Genomic DNA, 21,478 nt, shown 5'->3' with positions numbered 1-21,478 from the left:
TACTATTGGACTGTGGGCCTTGGTTCCTTACTGATATCTGGAAGCTGCTCTCAATTCCTTTCTTCTAGGTCTTCATACAGCAGCTTCCTTTAAACTAACAAAAACAGAGTTGGCTAGCAAAATGGAAGCAAGAATCTTTTGTAATCTAACCGAAGAAATGATATCCCCTCAATGTGAATATATTCTCTTGGTTAGAATTAAATTATTCAAAGTGGTGGTGTAGGGGATTCCACGGGGGTATGGATATCATAAGTCAGCATTGAGGACATCAGAGTCTGCCCTACCATGGTACAATATCTATGTCACAAAATTGTTGTGAGTTAAGATTGAAAGAAGTTAATATGTGTTTTAAATTTCTTATTTTTGATCTGACCTTTAACTTCCTTACCTGATATTACCTATTAGTCTTCTGCACAGAAACCAGATTTACTACTTATATTATTATTAATACCATTTGCTATTTCCATTTTTTTCTCTTGCCACCTGGACTTTCCTGAATATATTTCTTCTATTTGTAATGATTACCTCCAATAATCTGACTTGTGAAATTTAGTTCATTTTTAGGACCTATTTCAAATACTACTTTTTTCACAAGCTTTTTTTTTTTTTTTTTAATCTATTATTCTCTGTCTTAAAAGTCATCTCCTTCATCTGATCGCCTATAACAACTTTTTATAATGTCATTATGGCATTTATCAGTCTGCTTTGAGCTCTTCTGTTATTTTAGATTATGAGCTCCTCAAGGGCAAGGATTGTATCTTAATCTTCTCCGTATCCCTTAATCCTTTCTGTATTCTGATGTTGTTATAACATCATCTTTTAAATATAGTAAGACAATATTTGTTGATTAATAAATTAGTTTCCCCAAGGCTTAGCAGTTTAATAACTTGTAGAGACAGATGTCAGGAATTTTATATAGTTGTGATTGTTTTATATGTTAAAGAACCAATATTTCTAGCAACATAGAGAATAAAGTGTTCCACATAAGTTAATTTTCCAGTTAACTATAGATATTTTTAGATACCTAAAATGATTTTATTTTAACCACTACTCATTTAATTATTAATTCATTTACTTTTCTGTTTTCAAATGAGAAATTATATAATAAGAAGTAAGCATTAATTACTATCCCATATATTAGGGATTTGGGATAAAAAATCTTCCTAGCATCTTTTGTGTTCTTCCCTATCTTATTAATAATAGTTTGTCTTATTACAATAATAATTCAACATTTTATTTCTGATTGTTTTATACACAATGGAAACTATTAAACTATGTTCAGAATGATTTGCCTCTACCCCAAACTGAATTACTTTGGGATTTTATAACTGCTTTGTAGTCTTCTGTCCTATTTTGTCACTGTTTTGGTGTTAGTGAGGTAGGTTTTAGTTCCTTGATTATTTTCTTCTTCTTCTTCTTCTTCTTTTTAAATGGCACCAGGGATTAAACCCAGGAGTGTTTAACCACTGAGTCACATTCCTAGCCTTTTTTATATTTTATTTTGAGAAATGGTCTTGCTAAGTTGTGTAGGGCCTCCTAAGTTGCTGAGGCTGGCTTTGAACTCAAGATCTTTCTGCCTCAGCCTCCCTGAGATGCTGGGATTATAGGTGGGTGCCATGTGCCCGGTTTATTTTCTCCTAAATTTTATTTTCTCTGCTGTGTGCTAGAAAATCAGGGACCCAAATGTGTTAGTATTCTGAGTAAAATGTGAATACATGGATTCTAAGTGAGTTTTTAGTCAAAAGTAAAATATATGAGATAGAACTTCAAATCTGTTGTGATTCCTGAAGTGAAGTTTTAAAATTTCTTTTCTTTTCAGTTACATTTTAGAGAGTTGGAATTGCCTTATTTGAATTGCCTTATAAGTCATATAAGACTGCAAATAAAGTCAAGAGTTACAGTAAGTTTGGTTCACCTTTTTAGAAGTTGAGTTTGTGTTCACACACAGCTGATAAATGTCACTGTATTTGTAGATCTGCTTTGTCAGAATAAATGATAAGTGCCTTATAAAGCAACACAGCAGTCTCTGGATAGGAATGGGCTTAAAAAGCCTGTTAAGGAATGGAATCACAAACTATTTGTCAGATACATATAATGAATTAGAATATGAAGTCAGTCTATTTTTTATTTTATGAAAAGGAGGTTATCTCACTGTACCCATTCATTGTGATCTTCGAAGTTTAAAAAAAAATATAATTCTTCTTCAGTTTCATTCTTTGATTGTTGGGTAGCTGTGACATTATCCTGCTAACCATTTAGATCTCCAATTCAGCATTTAATCTTGTGAATGCTTATTTAGACTATAAAGAATAACAATGGTCTAATTTGACTATATTAAAATACTTTCCAGTTATGTCTTTGGCAAGCATTAAATAATGTATAAGGTCTCTCCATTCAGAATATTTTTCAGTTAACTTAATTTTTTTTTGTTTTTCTAGGTTAAAAAATGGCCATACTTTAGTAACTAATCAGCCTAATGCTTTGCTTATGAAAATCTTTACTATCATTATTTTTTTCATTTCGGATTGAGAAAATGAATCCAGATATAGAAGAAAGTGCAGGATGTTGGAAAAAAGAACCTGTTAAACAGTGGAACATCTAAAAACTAACTTGAAAGAAGTTTTAAAGAAATAAAATTGTTATGCTTCGATTTTGGTATGGTGTTGACTCTTTAGCACATAGGTAGCCCTCCAAAAATCATCCAGTTTTCTAAATTATGGAAATTGTGTGGAAGACGTTGACCTGGATTTTGAGCCTTGTCATGGCTTCATCGGAATTTCATAGCGACCACAGACTTTCATACAGTTCTCAAGGTAGGACTCATGCTTTTGCAACTTGACAAAAACTTGACAAAAAAATATTGCTAATAATTTGATAAGAAAAAATTCTGAATATTTAGTTGGAGTGAACACTTTCTCAGGGACTCTAATGATAGGAACAGAGGCCTACTGTGTCATTTAGGTGCTGGTTTTAGAAACATTAAGAGCTCTAAAGTTCTAAGTTGTCCTACTAAGAGTCTGTTTAATTTTCTGTGAATTTTAGAGTTGACTAGTCTTTCTTGGTAAATGATAGACCTCCAAGCTGCTGCTTCTGAATCCTAAGTTTTAATAGGCTCATTCATTGCTAAGGTTTGTAGTCAAGATCATTTTCAAAGAGAATCCAAGGAAGATGAAGAAAGCAGATAAATTCTGATAGAGAACCCTTTTAATTCATGAAAAAATACTTTTCCAAAGTGAAGAATTCTGATCTAAGGTCTAAGATGTGGGCAAAAGTGTTAGAATTATAAATTCAAATTTTTAAAATTCTAATCCTTAAGTTTTTAATCTATGGGATTGAACTTTATGTCATAGAAATGATCTTAACAAAAATGGTCCCAAAGTAAATGTCATTTTGCTTTCCATGGACCAGTCTATTCCTTATAGAATTATTGAAAGGTACACATTTCAGATTTTCCTCCTATGAATCCTTAGCAACAAATCATTTTTTGGTGCTATTGAATTAGATTTTCAAGATTTACAAATTGCACATGTCTAAAAGTCCACATGTAAACACTGTGGATCTCAAAGTAGATCAGCAGAGCCATAGCATTTACTATAAACTCTTATTTGTAAAAGTGAAATAGGCAGTGTCTTTCAATTTATTTCCATTTGGTTATAGTTTCATGGGAGTTTGTATTTGTGGGATGAACTCCATATATAGGCAGTAAGGCAATAGATAGACATTTGTGTTCCCTTAATGGTAAACCTACCTGAAGGAAGGTGTTAAAAAGAAGGTAGAGGCCTGGGGTTTGGCTTAGTGATAAAGCATTCAACTATATTGGGTTGGTAATTAGATACTATAATTTTAAATTTCTGATAAAGCACCAGTTTCTATACTTAGTTCCATATTAGAAAAAAAAATTTGTTAAAAATTAAAAGAAGGTAGATAAATAATGTTTAGTACATCCCATGCGAAAAATGTTTAATAGTCCTTCAAATTAAAAAAAAATAGTTTTATTGAAATGTAATACACATATATAATCTACCCTAAGTATACAATTTAATGGTTTTTAGTATTTTCAGGGTTGTACCACCATCATTCAAATCAGTTTTAGAATATTCCATTACTCTAAAAATAAAATCTATACTCATTAGCAGTCACTCCCAAATTTGCTGCAAACAATCCCTATCCCTGTCCCAGACAACCTCTAATTCTGAACTTCTCTTTCTAGAGATTTGCCTATTCTGGATGTGCCATATAGATGGATCACATAATATACAGTTTTTTGTGATTGGCTCCTTTTACTTAGCATAATGTTTTTATAATGTGAGAAAAGAAATTTTTATTATGAAGACAGTTATTATGTGTTATAACTTGTATCAATACTGCTTTCCTTTTATTATAAAATGATATTTCATTATGTGGATATACCATATTCTGTGTATCTATTCATCAATGATAGAAAACTGGGTTATTTCCCCTTCTGGCTATTATGAATAATGTTGCTATGAACATTCACATATAGGTTTTTATGTGGATATGTGTTTTCATTTCTCTTGTGTATGTACCTAGGAGTAGAATTGCTAGATCATGTTGTGATTCCATGTTTAACATTTTGAGGAACTATCAAAGTGTTTTCCAAAGTGGCTACAGCATTGTACATTCCCACTGATTCTACAAGGCTATAGAGATTCTATATAAATTTTTTAGAATAACTTTCAAATACAGATTTTGTCTGAGCGAAACTCTTTTTTTTTTACATAGGTGTACTTTTCATTGCTTTTTATTTCCATGGAAAACGTTCATACTTCTTATAGAATTTAGTTCTTAGAATCCATGTTTTAAAAAATTAAATTTAAAAATGAAATTTAAAAAAGAGAACTAGTCCTTCACAAATAATTTCAAAATAATATTGTTTTGAAGAATTAAATAGTTAAAACTTAATATTTAGATTTTAAACTTTAACTCTTTCATTTTTATTTAATATAACATTTTTGGGTCCATACCTCACATATAATAATGATGCATAGTTTTAACTGACATAGTTGTGTATATTGCTGCTTCTTTGTTCTGTTAAATTTTCTTTTCTTCCATGTGTTTTTTCTGGATTCTCTGCCTTGTGATTACAAAGAGGAATTCCTGACTTATCTTGAACACTACCAGCTAACTATTCCAATAAGGGTTGATCAAAATGGAGCTTTTCTCAGCTTTACTGTGAAAAATGATAAACACTCAAGGAGAAGACGGAGTATGGACCCTATTGATCCACAGCAGGCAGTATCTAAGTTATTTTTTAAACTTTCAGCCTATGGCAAGCACTTTCACCTAAACTTGACTCTCAATACAAATTTTGTGTCCAAACATTTTACAGTAGAATATTGGGGGAAAGATGGACCCCAGTGGAAACATGATTTTTTAGACAACTGTCATTACACAGGATACTTGCAAGATCAACGTAGTACAACTAAAGTGGCTTTAAGCAACTGTATTGGGTTGGTAAGTAGATACTATAATTTTAAATTTCTGATGGGAAAACAAGTTCACAATGTAAATGTCTTTCCTTAGATTAAAACAATATATATTATTGGTTTAAGTAGAAAGATAACATTCTAAAATTGTACATTATTTCTGATGCCTTTAGTTTTGATCATCCTTTTAATAATGTTTGTATTGACTTTTCAAAGGACAGCTTTTAAAACTCTTTATTAATAGTAGAGGAATGAATGAGAACTCAGATTTCCTTTTAAACTTAAGTTTTTCTATTTAAATGAGATGTTTTTAAATGCATAAGCAAAACCCAGTTATTGATAATGAGTTCAGGGTATGTTTGTATATAAGTTGATTATGACAGGAAACCATAACACTGTTGCCTCTTTAGAGTCTTTTCTATATCTTTCTCTTATAGGTTACATATCTTAAAATTATTATGACCTAATTTTGGTTATTATTCTTAAAGCAAAATGTTTTATGCCAATGTCTATGAAGTAATTTCACCCAACATTTATATGGAGATTGGTATGATTTTATTTTACAAGACAATGGATTCAAGAGTATAGATTTTATGCCAGGCATTTGAGTCCATTCTAGTCTAATGGTAAATACATGGCTTATAGCTGCACATAGTAATGGCTGCAAGTCAGAATGTGCTCCCCTGGTTCTACTTCTGTTTTTGCCATTTTCAGGCAAATGTAGATATTCCATTAAAGATTTATTTGTGGAAAAGGTATAAATATTTTTATGCCTACATCGTATTTTCAGAAATTCTTTTTCTTCCTTGCTATCTCATATCCATGTTGTTACATACACTTCAATATAAAATAACTCTATAATTAGAGTTGAGTTTAAATAAGTTTTAAAGTTGAAAGAACTATCAAGAACTATACAATGAAAAAAAAAATTCACTATAGATAGATATATACATATATACATGGGAACTTGCTTAGATAGTCCATTTTCTATAACTGTTAAGTAAAATGAGCCAATGTAAATATTTACATTTTTAAATTTGGTTTAATTCCTACAAAAACATGTATTGAGCATATTTATTTCTAGTTTCTTTTCTCCATAAGCAATATTAGGACTTTATACATAAAAAAAACTGATTTTTAATAAATGTGCTCTAAAACTTGCTATTAATTATCAGATAAATACTGTTCCTAGTCATTAACTAAGTCCTTTATATTTGGCATTAATATTGACTATGCAATAGCTATTTTTAACTGGGTGATGGAAAAATCTGAGATTTAGAAAAAAACAGAACTATTTCCATTGGGGATTTGAGGGAAGTGACTGCAGATAGATGAGTTAGAATATGGAGAATATAATGAATGAGGGTCTATTCAAAGACTATGGCCTCGGGAATGGGAAGATTGAATGAATTTGAACCACATTTTGGAAAGAAAATTTAGAGGATTTGTATCTTATTAATATTTTATTCCTAGGCACATAATGAAGCACATAGTGAATAGCAGATATTTAATAAGAATTTTAAAAATTGAAATAGAATTGAACTGAAAGGGGGATGAATGAGAGAAAGTAATTGAAGATGGCTGAAAGGGTCAAGGTGTATACAAATGTTACTCATTGAGAAAGAGGGCTAGGGGAGTGTCGGATTGGAGAGAGAGATGAAGAGAATAACATTGATAGAGTAAATGTGAGGAATTAGCAGAAATACAGGCTAAAGATTTCTAGTGGCATTTGGCAAATAATAACTGAAGTTTAGAAAAGAGTCAATTCTAGAAACAAGTAACTTGAGAGTCATTAGTATAGGTGACTGTGTATAAAACTATGAAAGATGCTGTTTGATGAATCAAAATCGATAATAAGATTGAAAATGAGACCTCTTTTTTACAGTTAAGGAGACTGCAGGGTATCACCCGTCTTTCCTTAATCCCCATGAAGACTTTCTGTCTCTTGTTTTCTTTCCCATTTTTAATACCCTTTTGTTTCACTTTGTTTCTCATTGTGATCTGCCAGGTTTGTCCACTAACTTGACTGTTTTCTTCCTGAGATTAATAAGGAATTTGTAAGCAGATATTTTGAGACTATGTGAATATTCTATTTTACATTATATGTTTACCCACTGGTTTTAGTAGCCTTCCCCTTCATTCTTATTTTGAATCATGATGCATTTTTAATCAAGTAGAATATGTTAACAAGTTTTTAGAAAATCTTACTTTTTCAAAGGCTATCATTGTTAGTCAACTCTTTTTAAATTATAAATTTTTGTAATGCAGTGATCACACTAGTGTTTTCTGATAATGTTTTCTCATCCATAATTTCAGTGTTACAACCATTTCACCATTCAAAGGACAAAGTTTCTAACATTAAAGTTTATTACTTGTTCTAAATAATGTCACATTTTAGTTTGCTTTCTATCTGGACTATGGGTATCCAGATGTTGTTTTCCTGAAGTTTATAATTACTTTTATTTTTTTCTTATTGAGGAAAAAAATATGATTTCCTTATTGGGTGACCAAATTTTGTAGTTCCTTAGTCTCTTCATCTACTGCTTGGTATACATTTGTATCTTATTGGAAGCATTTTTCTTGGTTCCCTCTGGTTAATGAATTTCTTGAGCTATTGCACATGTCCTATCTTGGGATTTCATCCTTCCTAAATTAGTTCCACATCTTCTTTTCTCTGAGTTTATATCCTGATTTTGCTGAGGAACACCTTCAAATAATTATCTCAAAATAGGTACCTAGGAAGTAAAATTCCTGAGTCCTTGACTATTTGAAAGTAACTTCATGTTTGGTTGATAATTAGCTGAACATGGAATTCTAGGTTAAAAAGTCACTTTCCTTAAGAGCTATGGTGGGTAGAATTGGGAAAGGTAATTTAGAGGGTAACAAATATATCTTTATGGTTTTATGTCTTTCAAAAAGAAAAACATTTAAGATCTAAAAAAATTGCATTGATTACTTTGGGCAGCAGGTACAAGTTTGCTGCTTGTCTGATTATTGTCCCTTTGTTCTTTTAAAATTTTTTAAATAAAAAATATTTCCCTCAGTGAAAGTGTATGTGTTCTTCTCTTTATCCTTCCTGTCTTAGGAATTTTGTCATGTGGCTAGATGTGGGTTTTCTTTCCACTTCTTTGCTTGATATTGAATTTAAAGAACCTCCTTTAAAATAAGAAAGTTAAAAAGAATTCCTTAATAATTTTCTCTCCTTATTTCTTTCTTCCCTTTCTCTTTCTGGGACTGGTTTTCTGCTTCTCTTTGTCTCACTCTCTTTCCATCTTTTCCTTTTTGTTTTTTAGTGGTGGTGCTGGGGATTGAACTCAGGGCCTTGTGAATGCTAGGAAAGCACTCTACCAAATAAGCTATATCCCCAGCCCCCATCTTTTCCTTTTTTATTCTAGGTTCTATGAGATTTTTCAGTTTTGCTTTTTTCCCCCTTCAATTGATTTAAAAGTTAGAGTGGTTATACTTCTAATTTTCAAGAAAACTTTCTTTTCATTATATTCTAACATCATGAAAAGTTATTTTCTCTCAATTGCTGTGAATATAATAAAGACCATTTAGGTAGTTAGAAAAGCCCAGTGACTTCTTAGACTTTCTGTTCATTTAATTATGTCTGCAGTTGCTTTTTCTCCCTTTTCCATCATTCATTCATTCATTCACCAAATACCTATAATCACCTACCATCTGATAGGCACAGTTCCTTTTGCTAGGAGTATAACAGTGAACAAAAACCAAATCATTGTTATAATATGGCTCACATTTCAGTGGAGGAGACTCAAATAAGATAAACAAATAAAAACCATAGCATGTTGGTAGTGATAAGTACTAAGGAGAACAAGTATTGAACAAAGACTTTAAGGAAAATGAAAAAGGAAATGCTGGTATCTGAGGAATGAGATTTCCAGGTGGAAATATCTTAATTACAGAGGTTTGATCTAAGTGTTTGAGGAACAGTAAGTAGGCCACTGTGGCTACAGCTAAGTGAAAAAGATATAACAGATGAAGTCAAAGGGAATTGGTGGTCAGATGTCAGGTTTTAAAACAGGACAAAATAAATGTTAATTCCAAGCTTGAGTTCTGAGCAACTAGAAGAATGTAGTAACTATCAACTGAGATGAGAAAGACTTGGGTATTAACAAAGATTGAAAGTTACTGGTGAGGGATAAGTTGTGGGTATACATCATGAATTCAATTGGACATGCTAAATTTTGGATGTTGTATAGGGTGTTGGATATACTTGTCTGGTGTTCAGGGAAAGATATGAATTATAATGTTAAAATATTTTTAGTCAAAACATTTGAAATATATATATATATATATATATTTATTTATATATATATAATTAAAACAGGAGATTATATAAAATTGCTTAGGAAGGAATATAGGTAGGACAGAGGAGAGGTCTAAGGACTTAGCCTTTGGGTATTCCAAGAGGTCAGGGAGGTCAGAGAATGGTGGCAGAAACAGCAAAGAACAGAGTAGCTAAAAATTTGAAGGAAGACCAGGCAAATGTTCTGGAAAGCAAGAGAATGAAGTATTTCAAAAGGAAAATGCTGCTAGTGAGTCAAAGTATGTGTAACACTAAAACCTGATTTTTTAAATGAGGAGGTCATTGGAAATCTTGACAAAAGTAGTCTTGGTAAAGTCATGGTGGAGTTTGGAAGAGAGGAAAAGACCTGACTGGAGTAGATTTAAGAGGGAGTGGGAGAAAAGATGATATAGGCAGTTATTTCAAGGATTTTTGAAAAGCAAGAAATGGTTAGTAACTGCATGCAGAAGTGGGGTCAGACAAAGTTTTGTTTTGATAGAGATGGAAATGAGTGTGTAGAGAAATGGCAAATTGCTGGACTGAAGTTCTTGGTGGGTAAGAAGGGATGGAATCATCTGCACAAAGGGAATAATTATTCTTAGCCAGGAGAATAGAAAGTTCATGCACAATAACAGGAAAAAAAACAGAGTATATGGACAGTGGATGCAAGTAAGTAGATACTTGTGTTTGGGGGAGTTTGTAGGAGGTAGTACAGTATTGTCTGTTGGAAGGGAAGTTGGAAGGACAAGGTTGTAAAGGGAGAGAGGGCGGGGAGGAGAGAGAGAGGAGGAGAAGAAAGCATGAAATATTTATCCAGGAAAGTGTAGAATACTGGATGAACTAGAGTTCATACTAGAACTAGTATTGTTGCCTTGGAGTGTTAGAGTAGAGCTGAAATGAGGAATGGTGATATTAAAGTGAAACCATTCACTAGTTGGTATGTTTTCACTGGCTAAGTGCAGCTATTAAGATGCAGGCCTAGCATAGTTTAATTTAATTAGGGTTGTGGTTTAATGAATTGAGAAAGGGATTCAATGAATTGAGAAAGGGGCACAGGAATTGGAAATAATTGGAAATGATCTGAAGCTGGTTTAGGAGGGAAATGAGACTATGAGGTGAAGTACTGTGAAAAGCATGAAGATCAATTAATTGAGGCTCTTGATTGGGATAAAAGAACTGTTTCTTGGAGTTGGGATATTAGAAGGGCAGTGCTGGAAAGATAGAAAATGGGTGACTTGAAATAGAGATTATTGAAGGTTGTAAATATGACAATGATGAAGTCTAGGTTTTGACCATAGGCATGAGTGTCTGAGGTAAGGTGAAGAATAAGATATTTGAAGGAGAGGAGGTCAAGGAGTTGGGAGGGGAGGGATTAAAGATACCATCATGTTAATAGTCTGTAACTTGAGTCCATAAATGAAATTCAAGGAGTTTGTGAACTGGAATGGGGAAATTTTACATCTTTTTTTTTTTTTTTTACTAATTTTTAACTGAAATTTAACATTTCCTTCAATTATAAAATATAGGTACAAATCAATATAGTAATGGCAGTACCTGTGACTTTATCCCCAATAAAAATCACACTCATGTCATGTTGCAGGTTTTGCATATTTTTAAATCATTATTTATATTCATCTGCATTATGAGATAATTTTTATTAGATCCATTAAAGAACTTCTTAAAGTGTTAGTAACCATATATATTATATTTAAAAAATATTTTGATAGCTGTATTTCACTAAAGTTGCTTTTATTTGTAATTCTGTATTTTTTTCTGCTTTTAATATTTTATTCATAGAAGGAGTCCTTATGTTTCACTCCTGGACTTTTTTTTCTTTTTGATACCAAGAATTGAACCCAGGCATGCTTAACCACTGAGCCACATCCCTAACTCTTTTTATATTTTATTTAGAGACAGGGTCTCACTCAGTTGCTCAGGGCCTCACTAAGTTGCTAAGGCTGGCTTTTAATTTGAGATTTCTCCTGCCTCAGCCTTCCAAGTCACTGGGATTACAGGTGTGCACCACCCTGCCTGGTTTACTCCTTGACTTCTGGAGGGATTGAGGGCACATGTGCACACACATCACAAATTTTAAGGATTTTTGATATAAGAAGATATTGAAATCAGCAATTATTCCAGGAATGATATCGCAGGCCTTGACTCCAGAAGTTAAAATCTTTACGGAATGAGGGGAGTGAGGTCAGTAGATAAAGCAACTAGGAGAAGGGGAGAAGATTATGGCATGAGGTTTGAAGCTGGTGTTTTGTTTTGAGGAAGGAGAGTGAATTGTTCAGAAATGGCAACAAATCTCAAGAACCTTGCTTACAGGTCCAGTAAGAGACATGTAGAAGAGAAAGCAGCTACTATAACAGGACTACAAGGAAGGAATGTCATTTAGGGAGATTCATATTTTTGTTAGAGCAAGATGATAAACATTCACAGATGAGGCTGAGGGTATAGGAAATTGTGTTGATGATTGAACTTGAGAGGGCACAGAAGTGTTTTAGATGATGGGGAGTAGAAGGAGTTGGGATCTGAAAACATGATATATATAACCATATGACTCGTAGAATTCAGTGGATGCAGCTTGGGCTTCTTGTAGGAACTAATAGGCAGGGAGTGGGGACACTTGTGAAATTAGTTCTGATGATTCTGAGGCAAATAGCTGAATGCGATGCTGAAGGAAGCAACAGCAGGGCTTTTGCAGGCATGCAGAAATTCCTGGGACTTTACCTTAACTCAGGTCCTCCAGCCCCTTTCTAATCCTGTAATCTTTCTCCTCTTCTCTTTCTGCAGCCTGTGTAACTCCTTGCTGTTTCTTGAATACACAAGGATGTTCCTACCTAATTCCCTTTTCATTTGCTTTCCCAGTCTCTCTGCCCCTCCCAAGACATTTATTTGGGTGGCTTTATGCAGGTTTCTGTTCAAATATCACCTTTTTAGAGAGAATTTCCCCCATCTATTCTAAAATATTTGTATAATGCCCTCATTTCTGATTATCATCTGTCTTTTAAAACAGCCTTTCCCTCCTTTTTCATTTATCACTATCTGGTATATAATTTATTTATCAAATTAATTAATTTTTTCTAACTCCTCCCACTAGGCAGGAGGCATTCTGATAAGAATTGACACTTTGGTTCACTGTTGTAGATATCCAAAGCCCATTTGATGAATGGATAAATAAAATCTTAAACAGTCTTTAGAGGAAAAGCTAATAAAACTATAGTGGTTAGGAGAGTAGTTTCCAAAGTCAATCAATTGAATTTGTTATTTAACTTTGCTCCATCTAGTTTCTCATCTGTAAAGTTGTGCTGATGTAAGCACTTACGTCAAAGAAAAGATGGGTAAATGATTTACAGAATACCTAACACGAACTTTCTGGATTTCCCTTTCAGAAGTTTTTCCATTCTTTAAATTACAGATTTTGTTTACTTACTGCCTTCTGATTCCATTTACTTGCTGTAACATGACTTTCTTATCTGGGCCCTTTCAACTCTCTGCTGCCCAGAGACCACTGTGATTTTAGGAGTAGAGGAGATGGGATCTGAAAATCTGACAAACATAACCATATGACTCATAGAATTCAGTGGATGCAGCTTGGGCTTCTTGTGGGGATTAATAGGCAAGAGTGGGGCATTTGTGAAATTAGTTCTGATTATTCTACCCTTTCTGCAGAGTACCTTAGACTCTTCTTTCTATACTTCCTTCTAATCAAAACTCATATTGAAACTTGCCTTTCTGGAGGTACTGTGCTCAGTTTTCTAGTACATTGTTAACCTGCCAGGTAAAATAATTCATGCTTAGGCATTAGAGTTTACTAATGGCATATTATGTGATTTCTGTCAGTATTTGCATTTAATATAGAGGGACTGTTACCCGTAAATAAATCAAACAATGGTGAAAATAATATGAATTAACTAAGGGTTGCTTTATTTTTTGCATTCCTCTAGTCATTCTTGTGGGTTGTAGGTGACTCCAACTTTATCTGTAAGTTAGAACATTTCCAATTATGTCTTCTCTTTTTTTCAAGCATGTTGTACTTAACATGCATTTCTCTAAATAGGATCTTAGAGAATTAGAATTCAAAGGGATCTTAGAGATTATCTGGACCAGAGGTTTTCAACTATTTTTTCTTTCTTAAAGCAGCAAAATGCTTTTCTCATATGAAATGTTATGTGGAAACTTAATATACAGATTAATAAAAGCACAGCTGATTCTAAAGCCCAGAATCCAAGCCCTGTAGGTCTTCCTTTGTTGTCTGGGACAATCCCCTGAGGGCACTTTCATGGAACCCTTAGGGCTCCCCAGAGTGCTGTTTTAAAACCACTAATTTAGACCAATCCTTTCATTTTTCCAGCTGAGGAAATAAGCCCATAGAGTTTGTGTTTTATCCAGTGTTACAGGGTAAATTAGTTGGATTAAGAGCGATCCTCACATGTGCCATTCTTAGGAAAACACTGTTAGACAAGTGTGGAAGTTATTATTTTTTGGAAGTTCTTATTTTTGATGCAGGTCAATTTTACCATCTTATTTTTTTTGTTAATAAAATTCTATTTGAAACCTATTACATATGAGATATTTTCTATGGCTCTGATGCAAAGAAACGGGACATAACATGTTGCCTGTATAAAGCAAGTTGTCTAGTTGGGAAGATAAAACATGCAGTTATAAGTTATATAAAATTTAAATAAAACTTTAGGGTTTGAGATATAGTAAAACAATGTGGCATAAATTGAGAAAAAAATGATATCTAAACTCTAGTGGAGCTCAGAGGAGAGTGAAGGTACTTCATTTGGGCTAGAGAAATTTTTAAATGGGAGGTATGATAACTGAGTAGTACTTGGCTTAGAAAATAGGTATAAGGCAATGGAACATTATGAATAATAGCAGATCTTTGTTTACCAGCTCCTTTTCCTTCTTCTGTCTAGAATTGGGCAAGTTCTTGACCTCTGAGCCTGTTACTTCATCTGCAAAATGAGAATGCAAGGAATGTATGTTAACTAAGGACATATAAGTTGATTTAACTTCCACCTTAAAATGTCAGTGGTTATCACAATAAAAGTTTATTTCTTCCTTATATCAGTGTTTATATTAAACAGATTTCTAAGAGGTCACTCAGGGACCAGGTTCCTTCTTTTTTTTTTTTTTTTTAGCTTCAACTTCTCCTAGATCTTAGGAGCACTCTCCATTCAGTTGGCAGTAAAGAGAGAGTGAATTCCACTGATAAGGCATTTGAAGGCTGATATACAGCCCTCTGTAAATTTTTTTAATTGGCTAAAACTTAATCACATAGCTGTATTTAAACACAGAAGATATAGCTAAATTATATACACAATTTCAAAAGTAAATAAATTTTAAACCTTTACATGGAGGTCTGTCACCTTGAGCAGAGTTGTTGGGAAAGTTGTAGTAGACAATGTATATGATATGCTTAGTAGAGTGCATAGCACATAAAGGTATTTAAATATCCTTTTTAAAGATTTAGGGACATTTTATACGTTATGGAGTTCAATAATACATGATACTTTTTATTAATATGTTTTAAACCAGGTACAGTGGCATATGCCTTAATCCCAGCTACTTGGGAGGCTGAGGAGGGAGAATCCCAAGTTTGAGGCTGGCCTTGGCAATTTAGCAAGACCCTGTCTCAAAAAATGAAAAGGGTGAGGGATATAGCTCAGAGGTAGAATACCTCTGGGCTCAAACCCCAGTACCATTGAAAAAAAAAATTTAGGAGAAGTATCAATTCATTTTTGACTCTGGGTAATAATGATAACAAATGTTTAAAATGATTGTTCTTCTTGGTAATCTTTGTTTCTTTTTCTTTTAGCATGGTATTATTGCTACAGAAGATGAAGAATATTTTATTGAGCCTTTAAAGAACACCACAGAAGATTCCAAGCATTTTAGTTATGAAAATGGCCATCCTCATGTTATTTACAAAAAATCTACCCTTCAACAACGACATCTCTATGATCACTCTCATTGTGGGGTTTTGGGTGAGTGTGTAGGTTTTGGAAATAATATTGTATTGTATTGTCCCTTTCTCTTTCTTCTGGAAAATATAATAAGGAAATAATTACTTAATAATAAAAGTAAATAGGAATTTGAGTAATTAGACATATGTACAAGGCCCTCTTAAAAGTTGTCATATACCAGTAATTTAATTAATTAATTAATTAATTAAAAATATTTTTAGCTGTAGATAGACACAATACCTTTACTTTTGTTTTTATTTAGTTTTTTTTATGTGGCGCTGGGGATCGAACCCAGTGCCTCATACATGCTAGGCAAGCACTCTACCACTGAGCCCCAACCCCAGTCCCAAGTAATTTTAAATCAATCTGGAAGCTCTTTAAGAAGTCCTTAAATGTAATTCTGTATAAAATTTGACACTTTTTTTTTGTTTGAAGGAAAAAAGACATCATCTTATTTTATTCAGGTAATGGTTACAACTTGCACGAAGAAGTGTTCCATTGTACTCTGTATTATTTAGTTAGTTTGCTAGTTTCCTGCTAGTAGCAGGAATCTAGACACTTGAATAAGACTTGAAGAGTCATAAGGTAGTTTTCAAAGATAGCGATGGCACTGAATTAGGGAACTATGTGATACATGACAGAGACAACAAACCTACACTTTATTGATCAAGGAAATCTTCATGGAAGATGTGACTTCTCAGCTAAGATATGAGGTTTACCATATCCTTAGAAGGTAGTTGGGCAAATGTAGAATGATCGGTGACTAGACTGTTCCACATAGAGGAAACTGCATTTTCCAAGGTCCTAAGCAAAAGAGAGAATGTCACATTCCAGAAACTGACAGTACATGTACTTGGATATTAGAATGTGGACTGGAGAGATGGAGATGAAGTTCATGGTGGTTGAGGGGTGTTGTTGTAAGAGATGAGACATGAGAGATAAGGTCAACATGAAGGGCTTATAAACCATATGAAGTAATTTGTTTACCCTGATATGCTGGAAACACACTAATAGGTTTTAAGTAGGAGGAATGACATAATCAGATTTATTTAAAAAAAAAAGAGTATAAGTAGCTGTGTGGAGACTGAATTAGAGGAGAGCAAGACTAGAGGCAGGAAGTTAGGAGGATGTTAACATAGTGATAGGAAAACTTAAGAGACAAAGGCCACTTAAACTGAATCCACTTAAAACATGAAACAAAATTCCTTATAATAAGTAAAAGGTTTGATTTAGTATTTATATTGACTTTTATTAGTCATTATGGAAATAAGTTTATTCATTATGGAAATTAGTTTATTTTGTCTTCTATTTAATAAAACTTAGGCCATAAGTACAACTGTATATAAATAAATTCCTTAAAAACTAGGATTCAAATATTTAGTTGTTTGTTTGAAGATAACTTCTCACACAAAAAAAATTTCAATATTTTATCTTATTCTGAAAGGCATCTCTTAATTTTGATATTCAAATTATTCTCTTTCATGGTGCCAATACATTATTTGAACTCTAGCAGACTTCATTTTTCAGTGGTTTAGGCATGAGTCAGACACTTACAAATTTTTATTGTTATAAAATTCTTCCATTTTGGGGGAAGATTTTCTTCTTTTCTTCCCATCTCTCCTCTGCACTATTGAGATGATTTCCTAAACAACCCTCCTCTCAATCCATTTCATGTATGAGCCCTAACACCAGTTTAATTAGTTCAGATCCTCATTATCTCTTGCCTGGACTACTGTTCTAACTTTCTAATGGGGCTTCCTGTCTCCAGGTTCATAGTCCTGTTTTTAGTCAACTCTGTCTCCTAGATCTGACCTGTCACACTTTTAGACACTTCACTGGCCTTCCCATTAGTGGTAATATGGTTGTAGTTCCCTGAGTTCCAGGAATTGTAACTAGATGCCATTGGAGAGAAAACTATTTTATGTTTAGTTACTTGTCTGGTCAAGAACTTGATTGTGATACTATCTCAACAGCATAGGTCAAGCAAGAGATAGGAATTTGTAGACATATATTGCCAATTAGCTTGTTATGAGTAATCAAGTTTATACCAAAATATAGGATATAAAAGCACTGTTGACACTAGATTCAATGATCTCATATCCAGATACGAATTTTTCCATTATAATTAGATTCAATAGATGTGTTTTAAATGATTTTTATGGAAGTAATATCTGTTCTCTTTGGAATATTTAGAGAATAGAGGAAAAAAGAAAAAAAAACATTAAAATGAAAATTATTGTTATTCTTGCATCCAGAGATAACTGAATTTTCTTTTAGTCCATCGACATAGATAACATTATGTCTCTATACCTGCATTATTTACTTATGTATCTACTAAATAAACATTCATTTAGCACTATGTGCAAAGCTATTCTAGGTGCTGAGGATGCATAAATAAATAAAGCAGAAAAGATTTTTACTGTCATAGAGCTTATATTCTAGTGAGGAAGGACAGTTAACTAAATAGGTAAATGAACTTTAATAAATACATGACCAACTATCAATAAATAATAAATGCCATGAACAAAAAATAAAGCAGGTTAATTAAATAATTGTGAATGGCTATATATATTCAAACATTTTGATATTGATCAAAATGTTAAAATCTTGTTTCAGATGTCAGTGACATCCATATGTTGGTTTTGAGAAAAAGTTACTGGTATATATGGTTATGGAGCAATTTCTTAACACCTCTGATCTATCTGAAATTAAATTGAGCAAAGCAAATGTATCATTTTTTTGTAAATTTTATTTAGCTGTAGATGGACACAATATCTTTATTTATTTATATATTTTATGTGGTCCTGAGGATCAAATCCAGTGTCCAGATGTATTTTTTAAAATATTTTTTTTAGTTGCAGATGGACACAGCTTTATTTTATTTGTTTGGTTTTTTTATGCAGTGCTGTGTATTGAACCTAGTGTCTCACACATGCTAGGCAAGTGTTCTACCATTGAGCCACAACCCCAACCCCCAAATGTCTTTTTTTTTCTTTACTTGTAGATGGACACAATACTTTTATTTTACTTATTTATATGTGGTGCTGAGGATCAAACCCAGTGCCTCACACATACTAGGCAAGTGCTCTACCACTGAGCTACAACCCCAGTCCAGCAAATGTATCTTTACTAATCTTTATGTTGGAGCAAAACAGATCAATCTTTTATTCTCATGTGCAGCTAAAAATATATTAGTTACAGATCATTAAGCTTAACATTAAGCAGTCAATTAACTATTTATAAAATGTAGATATAGTTTCATAATGAGCTAACCATTCTGTATTAATTCGGTTTTTAAAATGCAACTGAGCTCTCTTGATTTTAGTCATTCCATATGTCTGTATAAATAATATCAAATATATAATAATATTTGGTATATACAATGTGTCATTGATGGACAATCATAAACACAAAGATGTAGAATTTATCTTTAAAGAATTTGTAGTCTGATAGAGTGATAGCCAAGCAAACTACCAATTTAAAAAAATAAAAAGTTTTAAAATTATGACAATGAGAATGGTGATGTTGATAATAGCAGTGCCTTATACTGAATAGTTATCAAATGAGAACTAACATTGCTACCTGTTTAGTACCCAATCATGCTAAATTCTTCTTTTAGTACTTAAGATAAAGAGAAATTGAATACATTGGAGTAATGTTCAAAGGTTGGAAATTAAACTCATATTTAAACACTTAATCTGTTTAGCCAGAGAAAGAGAAAACTGGGCATGACTTGAATACATGAATGATTATATGATCACAGAGGACTAGGCAGGAGGAATTGGAGTTTTACTGATACAGGAAAGATTTGGCAGTTTCACAACAATATTGCCACAAACATTGTGGTTTAAGCAACAAATCTTTATCCTCTTATAGGTTTTGTAGGTCAGGAACCTATGTGGATGAACCATCTACTCAGCCTTAGACAGGCTGGATTCTCATCTGGAGAAGAATTTTTATTTCTTCTTTCCCATGGATCTTTGTAGTATTCAATTCTTTCTGGTTTGGGTAGCTTTAGTTTTTGGCTTGTTTGCCAGAGGCAACCTGCAGTTTTTTGCCAATGGTTCACCAATATGGTTGGTTGCTTTCACCAAGCCAGCAAGGGAGAGACACTAGACTGGTGCTACAGTATTATTTAACATAATTATGTAACATACATTAATTTAATTTTTCCTAACTATCTTTTTCAATAAGAAAGGTTAGAAGGATTTTCAGATCAAATATGATAATATGGAAGCTCTGAGTATGCAGGCAACCTCTATCTGCTCAAGTTTTTCAAATGAAGATGAATATACACAAGGCAGTGTTTGCAAATGCCATGGAACTAAAAGGTTTCTTTGTACTGAAGGATGTGTCATAATAGACACCAAATGTGGTTTAAAGCAAATTGTGTTGGAATCTTTCAACTCTTGTTTTAATGCTCCTTATCTCTAGACTTTGGAAAAGGAATACTTTGTGTACTCTGTTAGCATAAATAGTTACTGCAAAATTATGTAGAACAACTAATTCATAGTCATTTCAATTGTGATTTCTAAAATAATAGAATTGGTTTTAATTAAGATAGTTTAATAAAAGCATTTTACTTTAAAATAAATGCTCAGAAATAACTTAGGAGTAGATTTTTGCTGTATCATTGTTGTTTTTTTTTTTTACCAGAACTACTTTAGTCTGTTTCTAAAGTTTATGCCTTAGTTGCTTTTAAAATAAGTGATTCTTTAGAGTATGTATTTTAAGTTTAAAAGTATTATGATATAATTACTCACTGGAATAATAGGAAATGATTATTTGAAAAATGTTTTATTATTAATTCATTTACAGATTTATTTTTATGAGTATTTGAATGTTATTCTTAAATTTTTAAAGATACTACTGCATTTCTTCATTCCCTTTCTTAATTTTGAAAAATCATAATACATTAGAAAATTTATGAGAAATTTATCTAAATGAAAGATCTATAAATAAGTATGTTTAATTAGTGATTTTATCTGAATTGGTTAATTGTTCTTATTGTAGACCTCACAAGAAGTGGCAAACCTTGGTGGCAGAATGAAACATCATCTGCTTTTCCTTCTTTACTGCCAACTAATGACACACATATTCACCACAGACAGAAAAGATCAGTGAGCATTGAGCGGTTTGTGGAAACATTAGTAGTGGCAGACAAAATGATGGTGGGCTACCATGGCCGCAAAGATATTGAACATTACATTTTGAGTGTGATGAATATTGTAAGTTTGAACTTTCTATATACTGTTTTACTTAGTAGTTTGTTGTACTTTGTACTAAGGTCATAGATTTTTACTAGGAAATAAATGATTATAAGAATTCATCTGTCTAAAATTGTAGAGAGATTTTTTGGTGCTTGAGATTCAATTCAGGGCCTCATGCATGCTAAGCATGTGCTCTTATCACTGAGATACAGCCCAAGAATTGGCCTATTAATGTTCAAGTTCCATAGAAAATAAACTTAAAGATAATCTTATTGTTATTTTTTAGATGATATATTTTTAATGGGTTATTAAATCTTGTTTAAAATGTTTTCTATAACTTGAAATATCAGCTTACCCTTTAATTACTGTGTTATAGTTCATCTCTAGGAAAAAATATTCCTTGAGGTAGACTTGTAAAATCTTTTACCAAGGCATCTTGAATTTTAAACAACATAGCATTAAAAATATCTTTTCATATATACAATGGGCATACTTTTTTTAATCAGATAGAATCAAACTATGATCCTATGATTTTTG

General features: G+C 32.6%; 2 protein-coding genes across 2 annotated transcripts in view; both read left to right on the top strand.

Moving 5' to 3' along the window:
* Cenpk (centromere protein K) overlaps positions 1-2,577 on the top strand; it is a 64,342-nt gene extending 61,765 nt beyond the window's left edge. The window contains exons 11-12 of the mRNA XM_058583070.1: positions 1,820-1,900; positions 2,439-2,577. Of these exons, the coding sequence (XP_058439053.1) occupies positions 1,820-1,900; positions 2,439-2,468 (111 nt within the window). The 3' untranslated portion in view covers positions 2,469-2,577. The remainder of the gene's footprint in view (positions 1-1,819; positions 1,901-2,438) is intronic.
* Positions 2,578-2,673: 96 nt separating this feature from the next.
* Adamts6 (ADAM metallopeptidase with thrombospondin type 1 motif 6) overlaps positions 2,674-21,478 on the top strand; it is a 297,708-nt gene continuing 278,903 nt past the window's right edge. Inside the window, exons 1-4 of the mRNA XM_046456198.2 lie at positions 2,674-2,813; positions 5,111-5,475; positions 15,584-15,752; positions 20,745-20,959. Of these exons, the coding sequence (XP_046312154.1) occupies positions 2,717-2,813; positions 5,111-5,475; positions 15,584-15,752; positions 20,745-20,959 (846 nt within the window). The 5' untranslated portion in view covers positions 2,674-2,716. The remainder of the gene's footprint in view (positions 2,814-5,110; positions 5,476-15,583; positions 15,753-20,744; positions 20,960-21,478) is intronic.

This window comes from Marmota monax, unplaced genomic scaffold, assembly GCF_021218885.2.
Source record: "Marmota monax isolate L192 unplaced genomic scaffold, Marmota_monax_Labrador192_F-V1.1 WCK01_AAM20220418_F8-fsc00130, whole genome shotgun sequence".
Classification (NCBI taxonomy): Eukaryota; Metazoa; Chordata; class Mammalia; order Rodentia; family Sciuridae; genus Marmota; species Marmota monax.
Note: the sequence above shows the minus strand (reverse complement) of the source record. Positions and strands in the feature narration are given on the sequence as shown.